Below are 9,555 nucleotides of genomic sequence, written 5' to 3' on the forward strand. Positions count from 1 at the left end.
TGAAGAAAGTTCTGATTGCCTTGCTGGCTGGTTTCTCACCTCATGTTTGCCAAGTTTGTTTCATTTGTTACAGTCTGGTTTCAGTTTTTATGCATTGCTTTTTTAAATGTTAGGATTACCTTTTAAATTGACAAATAAAAATTTTATAGTATATTTATGATGTATAGCACGAAGTTTTGATACATGCCTATCGTGTGGAATGTCTAAATCAAACTATTTAACATATGCATTACCTCACACACTCATGATATATACATGAAAATCATTATTCTATTGGGAAATAATCTTCCCTTTTTCTTTTCATTTTTTGTCTTTGGAGCCAAATGGACCAGATGATATTTAACTCCATCTTTGAGAAACATTTAATAATGTAATGTGTTTGTGGTACAGGGTGAGTACAGATGCACGGGAGGCCATAGGGTTTAGGTAAAGGGAGCACAAAAGTTGAAGATGAGGCACTGCCATCAATGCGGGGACTTCAGGCCAAGGGCAGGAGCTGAGGAAGCCACAAGGGAGGGCATTTTCTGCAGCTGCTGAACCAGTAGCAACTGAGGAAGCCCTCTCTTGTGGCAGAGTAACCGCCAGGTGGGAAAGCTTTTCATCCTGCAAAGCTGGGGCAGAAGGTTCTTCCTTGAATGTGGTCACCTGCACTTCAGCTCAGGAGTCCTGCAAAAGACAGAGGAGAGTGTTGTTTTCAACCTGGCTCTACCAACAGTTTCTTTTCCCCTCCTTCAAGGACTCAGATGAGGGCACTGCAGGAAGAAGAAAAACAAGTTCCTGAGTGTCCCACAGCCAACCTTCCTGCAGAGCACAGGCCTTTTCTAAGTGGATAGGAGGAGTTTTGGTGTAAATTGCCTGACCAGAAATTTGGATCCAAAGTCTTTCCTGTTATTTCTGTCTCATGCCTTATCACCTCTACCATCACTCTAGTGTGTCCCAAGTTTGTTCCTTCCGGTGGGTTTGTGGTCTCGCTGACTTCAAGAATGAAGCCAGGGACCTTCCTGGTGAGTGTTACAGCTCTTTAAAGGTGGCACAGATCCAAAGAGTGAGCAGCAGCAAGATTTATTGTGAAGAGCGAAAGAACAAAGCTTCCACAGAATGGAAGGGGACCTGAGGGGGTTGCTGGGGTCCCCTCAGCATTTATTCCCTTATTTGTCCCGCCCATGTCCTGCTGATTGGTCCGTTTTAAAGAAAGCTGCTTGGTCCATTTTACAGAGTGCGGATTGGTCCATTTTACAGAGTGCGGATTGGTCCATTTTACAGAGTGCTGCTTGGTCTATTTTACAGAGTGCCAATTGGTCCATTTTACAGAGTGCGGATTGGTCCATTTTGCAGAGTGCGGATTGGTCCATTTTACAGAGTGTGGATTGGTCCATATTATAAATAGCTAGCTACCCACAGAGCACTAATTGGTGTGTTTTTACACAGTGCTGATTGGTGCATTTTACAAACCTCTTGTAAGACAGAAAGGTTCTCCAAGTCCCCTCCCAACCCAGAAGTCCAGCTGGCTTCAACTCTCACTAGGGAAACCATATCTGTTTCTAAAAGAGGATTAAAAGGTATTACCTGTTGGCTGAAGTCCAGAGTGTCCTGGAAAAAAATAGGAAAAGATATACACTTAAACATATTGAAGCAAGTCTGTCCTCCAACACAATGTCCCAGCCCTAGATCTCCCACCTGAGATTTCTCTAACACCACCACCCACACCAACCAGGGCAGAGGGAGCAGAAACAGACCATGTGACCCATGAAGCATGAAGTGTCCGTCACAGGATCCAGTAATTGCATTAGCCTTAGTGGTTCTTCTGTAATTTGCTCCAGGATCTCAAACCACAGGACCCCTACTTGTTAACCTTCCTCTTGTCTCTGCAGGCCACAAGCTATTATGCTTTGACATAGTAACCATGCACTGATGATTTCTGGATTAGCAGGACATTGGAGGTCATTTGGGGAAAGAAAGGCTTTATCCAGCGCCACTCATATACGGAGAACTAACCTCAGCAAAGCCATAGTTCCTCCTCCAGAAAAGCCTATGGACAGAGAGCCAGCTACCAAAGGCTCCTCACCTTTCTGATTCCTGAAGTAGATGAACAGCCCGGCCCCAAGGAAGAGCAGGCCCAGCACAAAGCCCCCGACTCCACTCAGCATCTTGCTCTGTGCAGATTCAGACCGTGCTCCTGAGAGAGGAAGCCAGGATTAGTGATGTTTATTCCAAACTGAACCTCTTTGATTGAGGTTCTAAGATTCAGAGCTTTGAAAATGGGGAAGAAGGCTGCCCTAAAAGAACTAAAACAACCAGCCATTTCTGGAGAAAAATAGGATTTCAAATCACACTGAACAGTTACAAGGTTCAGACATCAAACTCATTCAAATATTACAGCCTTGATGTAAGGCACGAGTCTCAACATCTGATCCACAGAAAGCCTGAGACTCAATGAGGCTAAGTAGTTTGTCTAGAGTGACAGAGTTAATAAAAGGCAGAGCTGAGATCAGACTTCCCTTATGTCAGGTAGGGCCCTACACTTCTCCTCTTCCCAGATCACAACAAATAACTCAGAGCAACAGCACCAGACACTCAGTCTCAGACCCAGAGACAGGGCCTGGAGCCTGGGGAGAGTGGGTGACCCTGACCTGTGACATCACGGGGAGGTTCAAAAGAGGGACAGCCTCTCCTGCCTGGCAGGCATGACTGCTTCTCCAGGAGGTACAGGTGTTTCTAGAAACACCTACAGGGCTACCCCCAGTGACCTGTGCTAATGGAGATGAGAACATGGAGCAAATGAAAATACGATGTGGGAGAGGGGAAACCTGACACTCAGGGATTAGCACAGTCCCCTTCTTGGTGGGTGAGAAATGTATGAAGTCAGAAAGCTGCTCACTCCATTCCACTGTGAGAGGACTGGTCACGCTTGGGTGCTCCACTTGGCAGGTGTAAAGCTCTCCACTCTGAGGAACTGTTTCCAGCATCACCAGGGTCTGGAAGGTCCAGTCTCCATTCTGGATCAGGCCTGTGGACACCACCCCAGCCTTCTCTTCCTGGCCATTCCGGAACCACCTGACTTCAATGCTGCCTGGATAGAAACCATTCACAGAGCAGACCAGGAGATTGTGGTGCTGCAGAGGCTGGGTCTTTGAAGGATACACAGTCACCCTAGGTTGGACTAGGAGAAGAAAACATAGTGGGAATGAGTCAGGAAGACAGAGTGTCTCCTTGTTTGGCTATTTTTCTACTTCTCTGTAAACCCAGGCTCTGGCCTTGACCAGGCCTCCAGCACAGCTGGCCATGTGGCCTTACAGTGTCAGCCTGGAATTTAATCTTGATAGTGAGGACCCATTAGATTTGAGAGATGTTGTGAAAAATTATATTTGTTTCTTCATAGCTTGAAATTGGTATGCATTGTCAAAGTGTTTACAAATCTTTGAAAGTAAAGAGTATAGTAATTAAAACTAATATCTGAGCCAGGTTGCCTGGTTCAAATCCAAGGGCTGCCTTTTACTGGTTGATCCTGGAAGAGTTTTTTGATTCTTCTGTGTCTCAACTTTGTCACCTACAATGAAGGACGATTATACTAATTTACCTCTTGGGGTTATATGAGGATAAATGCACGTAAAATGTATAAAACAATGACTGAAGATAGCCTTCAATTTATGAGGTCAGAAGCTTCTCACTCCATTCCCCTGTGAGAGGGCTCATCACACGTGGGTGCTCCACTTGGCACCTATTTATCATCCTTGTACACCGTGACAGAAAAGTATGATTTAAAGCAATGTGGATAGTTAAAAGGACAGACTTGGGTACATGAGGAAACTGAGTATGAAGTTTTAGGAATACTACCGCCATGCACTCACACCTTAGAACAAACACCACAGAAATGGTTCTGCCCCTGGGAAGGTGGGACAGACAGAAATGATTCTCCAAATGTTTACGTTCCTAGAAAAGCATGAGTCCTGAAGCAGAGAGAAGGATTAAGGAATGTCATTTTAGTTTTGAAAGTTCTTATATTTACATTTAGCTAATCAATGCATCTCCCATCTCTCAAATCTAATGGGTCCTCACTATCAAGATTAAATTCCAGGCTGACACTGTAAGGCCACATGGCCAGCTGTGCTGGAGGCCTGGTCAAGGCCAGAGCCTGGGTTTACAGAGAAGTAGAAAAATAGCCAAACAAGGATAATAACAAGCATAATTATTATCAGGCCTATCATTGTGAAATGATTTTTCTTTCCAGAATGACATTTGGATCAAGGCAGGATCTGGGACTTGTTACTTGGGTGCTTATGCCCAGAAAAATCCCTGACACTAGCAGACTCTCAATAAATACAATAATTTTTTTTAAGTAAGGAGAAACCTAGAGACAACAGTACCACAAAATGGTAGATTTAAGATGGATTGTAAATCATTAATCAAAATTTTGCAATATATTTTATTAAATAAAAATGTTCAAATTCTTAACATGGAAAAGAATTTTCAAAATCAACATACCACAAACTGGAACAAATGCTGAATCAAATATCAATAAAGTGTTAATAATCTTACAGTACAAAGAACCCACAAAGTCACTGAGAAAAATACTAAGCCCTCGAGATATTAGACAGTACATCATTGTCCATTACCTGCCTAATACGATAGGGAATTCTTAGAGCAGTAATTATAACTGGCCAATAAATAGGTCAAAAAAATTCAAAGAAATTACAAATAAAAAACATAAATTAAAAATTAACCAGAAACATACATTTTCAACTTTTGGAGAATGTCATAATAAAAGTCAACAAAGGGGAAAGTGAGGTGAGTTGTGTCACAACTATTACATGTAAAAGAATAATATGTAACTACTAGAAAACTATTAGCATTATAACAAAATAGTAACTGTGTTAAAACTTTAATTCAGGAAGTTAGTTTCACAGTCATTTCTACTATGTAAACCCTGTACACACTAAAACAAAAACAAAAACAAAAAAACTAGCAAGAAATTTAGAACTAAAGAAACTTCAAGGTGCCTCAGAGGTCTCCTCTATTCCCCTAGAAATCAATCTAATGCTTTTGCAAATGAACACCACACACTTTTATTTCAGAGATTACATGAAGGGTGTGTGCCAGGGACAGCCTGGAACTGGCCTCCTCACATTATCCCAAACCTTCCTTACCCCTCAGCTCTCCTCCCCTAAACCTTCACCCCAACCACATACTCCTTACACTTCCCTTCCCTGCCTCTCTAAGGACCCCAGACAATCAAGGTCTCCTCTCTCTCCAGTCCCCTGCACCCACCTCCCATGTCACCTCCCCACAGAGGCCTCCAAGGATAAGAAGCAGCCCCCTCCTGCCTCCCCCCCACAACAGACACACAGACACGACAAATCCACACTCTACACACACCTGTGCCCTCAGAACTCCTTGATCAGGATTGAGAGGATTCTATGCTCACAAATGGCGCGCTATCTCTCTCTCTCTCTCTCTCTCTGTCTCTGTCTCACACACACACACACTCACACACACTCACATACACTCAGATTCCCAGCTCACAGGGATCCAGGCCCCTCTCCCCGCCGCGCTCACCTCGCCGCTGCACTGTGAAGCTGTCAAAAACCCCGTAGTTGTGTCTGCAGTAGGTGTCCACCGCGGCCCGCTCGTCTTCCAGGATGTCCTTCTGGCTGTTCCAGTACTCGGCGTCAGGCCGCCCCAGCTCCGTCACCGCCCGGAACTCCCCCACGTCGCTGTCGAAGCGCACGTTCTCCTCCTGGTTATGGATGTATCTATCCAGGAACCGCACCCGCTCCGTCCCGTTGAAGAAGTGACACTCAGACTTAGCCTGCTCCAAGAAACGTGCTGTGGGGACACGAACGATCCGGTCACACGGGCGGCCTCCTGAGAAGACACTGACAGCGACGCCGCCATCCGGGGCTCCTGAGCGGGTGCGGGCACTGGGAACCTTAACCGGCCCCACCCGCACCGCCCACCCCCAGCAGCCCAGGGGCTCATCCTCCGTCTTCCTGAGGCGAACGGGGGCCTGGGGAACCATGCGGGAAATCCCCTTTTGATCCCCAGGCTTTGGGGACCCCTCCCTGCCTCCAGTCAACCTTAACCTCATCCTCACTTCTACTCGCTCTTCAAATGGTCCAATCCAGTTTCCTCCCTGTGTACTGGATTGATTGCAAATATCAACTCCACCAAACCCAGCACTCGCTTCTCTGTCACGTTCTCACTCCCCCTCCTCTTAGTGGTACTCACCACAATTGGCCTCTCCCTTTTCTTTGAAAAAAAAAAATCTGTTTTCCTTGACTTACACGCATTATATTCTCTTGTTTTATTCTCCAACATCCCTGGGCTGTTTCTCAGCCCCCTTTGCTGGCCTGTGCCCTCTTCTTTTTTCTCCGCACAATCCATCTCCCTATGTATCATCTTCCACTCCCTGGAATCTAACACACTACACATACTGATGCCGCCAACACAAATATCTGAAACCCTAGCCTCACCATGAGTCTCTTCTCACTGACCTTCTGATTTTTCTACATGAATGTCAATAAATCGTCTCAAATTTAAACAAAACTTTTATTTCCAACCACCCACGTCAAGTCGTTTCCTCCCATAGTTTTTCCTGTGTCAATAAATAACACCACCACCCACTTATCTGTCAAAACAAAATCCTTAGGAATAAGCTTGATTGTTCCACCCCCTTTACAGTAATTCATTAACTAAGCAAAAATAGATGCCAAGTCTGTCCACTTTATCCTCTTCACCGTCTTTATCACTAATGCACTCCATGAAGCCACAAGCTTGTTTTCCCAGGAGAATTCCCTGCTGTGCTCCTAAATAGTCTCCCTGACCACCCGTGAACCCCAACAATCCAATCCCCACAGAGTAGGTAGAATTAATTTTAATAATTGAATATAGGCAGGGCGCAGTGGCTCACGCCTGTAATTCCAGGACTTTGGAAGGCTGAGGTCGGTGGATCATCTGAGGTCAGGAGATCGAGACCATCCTGGCTAACACGGTGAAATCCCATCCCTACTAAAAATACAAAAAATTAGCCATGTGTGCTGGCATATGCCTGTGGTCCCAGCTACTCGGGGGACTGAGGCAGGAGAATTGCTTGAACCCAGGAGGTGGAGGTTGCAGTGAGCCGAGATTGTGCCACTGCAATCTAGCCTGGGCAACAGAGCGAGACTCCATCACAAACAAACAAACAAACAAACAAAAGTTAATATAAATTGACTCTCCCTGTAACCATACAGTAACCATCAGATCTATTTAAATAAAATTCAGTCCTGGTGTGGTGGCTCACGCCTGTAATCCCAGCACTTTGGGAGGCCAAGGCAGACAGATTATCTGAGGTCAGGAGTTCAAGACCAACCTGGTCAACGTGGTGATACCCCATCTCTACTAAAAATACAAAAAAATTAGCCAGTATGGTGGTGGGTGCCTGTAATCCCAGCTACTTGGGATGCTGAGGCAGGAGAATCACTTGAACCCGAGAAGCAGAGGTTACAGTGAGCTGAGATTGCACCACTGCACTCCAGCCTGGACAACAGGAATGAAACTTCGTCTCAAAAAAATACAATTAAATTAAATTAAAAAATAAATAAAAATAAAATAAAATTCAAATTTTTTATCATGGACATCAGAGCATATAATGACGAGGCTCCTGACTTCCTCTCTGTGTCTTACTTCATCTTCTGCCTTTCCATTTCCTTGCTTTCTATATGTCAGCACCTCTAGCCTTCTTTCTCTCCCTCCACATAATTTCCCACACCAGGGTTTTCCCCCGATTTGGTCTCCCTGGAACTTTGATCCGTTAGATCTTCACGACTGTCTACTTATTTTGTTGTCTCAGCTGAATGTCACTTTCTCAGGTAGAGCTGCCTAAACATAGAACTAAAGTAGGTGAATCCATTTCTCTCTTTCCACAGACCTATGTCTTTTCTTCAGTGCACGATGTCTCTCTAACATTTTCTTCTTTGTTAAATGTTTATTGGGTTAGTGTCTGTCTCTTCTACACTTGTGTAACTTCCATGAGAGTAGAGACCCTCTCTATCTTAATCAAACAGAATGATTTGAACTTAGAATGGAGCCCAGGCCACAGTAGCTGCTGAGAAAAAGAAGCGTGGTTTCCATGAATAAACCAGGGTATGGGAACTTATCACTGCGGGGATCCTGGAAAGCAAGAGGGGACTTAAGCTCCAGCACTCTTTCATTTTGATGTCACACTAGACCCCTTCTCCTGGTGAGAAATACAGACAAACTTCTTCTTTCTCCTCCTTCTAGTTGGAAGAAGAATTCACAGATAAAGAAACAGTGATTTAAGAAAAGGAAATCTTTTATTAAGAGTCATCTCTTTTGGCCTGGGCACAGTGGCTTACATCTTTAATCCTGGCACATTGGGAGGACATAACCCAGGGTCCTCTAGGAGAGACACTTTGAATTCCCTTGATTCCCACAAAATTTTCAGTAAAAACCTCCTTTTTTCTGACATAAGTCAACATAATAAAGGGAAGTGCTGTATGGGGAATTTATTTTAGCATCCTTATTTCTAAATCTTCTAAAGACCCTGAGGACATGTGATGCAAAGGTTTTATTGCTGGAGATTTGAAAAAGAAACGACCTGTACGGAGGCCCCTTACACAAGTCTCATGGAGACGGCAAGTAGCCAAGCTCCTTTTGTGGTGGAAATAATTTGGGATCCAATGATAAAGATGGGCAATCTCTGAAAAATGTCACAATTTTTTAAGGGACATGGCCTGGGCACAATGTTAACAAAACTCCCTATTTTCCCCACCCCATAGTAGCTCAGCACCCATAATGTGCACTTACTTCGGGTGTCCCCAGCCAAAGCCAGTGGGGAGCTCAGCACCATCAGTGTCACTTTCAGCGCTACCATGCAGGAGCCTCCAGGGAGCTTCAGACACACCATGCTGGAGAACAGGACAGGACCAGGGGCCAGGGTAGCAGGCAAGTCTCACTCAGGGAGAACTCTGACCCCCCTCCACCCACATTCCAAATTATAGGGAGGAAGTTACTGATTTCCTTGCTCCTGAATTGGATAATCTCGTGTTGGAGAACCAATCAGCATCTGAGTTCAATAGCATCATTAGTTGCTGGTCAGAGATTCAGCATGAAGGTCCTCTTCTGAAACAATTTTCTTCTTTAAAGGATTGTTTTAATTTAGTACTTGAAAGGTTTGATCCAGTTGCATGTAAAACACTTTAATTGGGTCCCTATTGTTAGCCATCTCTGTGCTGGTCAGTGATGTGTTCACAAGTTTGAGCCTTGTAAGAGCATTCATTTCCCACTTGACAAGAGAATTGTTTGCAGAAGGGAGTGTGTGAGTGTGTTTAGGAGTAAAGGAGATGGAGGGAACATGGTTGCCAATGTGCAGACCTTTAATCTGGTCCTTATTGCACCATATCTTAATGTTGTAGATTTGGGAAAATTACTTAATATCTCACAGTTGAAATGAAGGCACCGTGACCTTTCAGGTCTTTCAATACTGGAAAATACTGTGATTCTCTGGACACCTCAAGAAGCAGCAGCCCCAGGTATCTGATGATATGACAGAATGAC

General features: G+C 44.5%; 1 protein-coding gene across 2 annotated transcripts; it reads right to left on the minus strand.

The window, feature by feature from the left end:
• Positions 1 to 338: 338 nt before the first annotated feature.
• LOC108519884 (HLA class II histocompatibility antigen, DRB1-13 beta chain) lies at positions 339 to 9,012 on the minus strand. Of its 2 annotated transcripts, none has more exons than XM_017859157.1 (6): positions 8,806 to 9,012; positions 5,554 to 5,823; positions 2,879 to 3,160; positions 2,066 to 2,176; positions 1,567 to 1,590; positions 339 to 666 (listed from the first exon to the last, which is right to left on the minus strand). In XM_017859157.1, exons 1-6 carry the CDS (start codon positions 8,903 to 8,905, stop codon positions 653 to 655), a joined length of 801 nt encoding a protein of 266 aa, XP_017714646.1. In that variant the 5' UTR covers positions 8,906 to 9,012; the 3' UTR covers positions 339 to 652. The 2 variants fall into 2 exon arrangements, with proteins under 2 accessions (XP_017714646.1, XP_017714645.1); XM_017859156.1 differs by lacking the exon at positions 8,806 to 9,012 and adding an exon at positions 6,282 to 6,437.
• Positions 9,013 to 9,555: the final 543 nt, after the last annotated feature.

Source organism: Rhinopithecus bieti, unplaced genomic scaffold (assembly GCF_001698545.2).
Source record: "Rhinopithecus bieti isolate Rb0 unplaced genomic scaffold, ASM169854v2 scaffold_49936, whole genome shotgun sequence".
Taxonomy (NCBI): domain Eukaryota; kingdom Metazoa; phylum Chordata; class Mammalia; order Primates; family Cercopithecidae; genus Rhinopithecus; species Rhinopithecus bieti.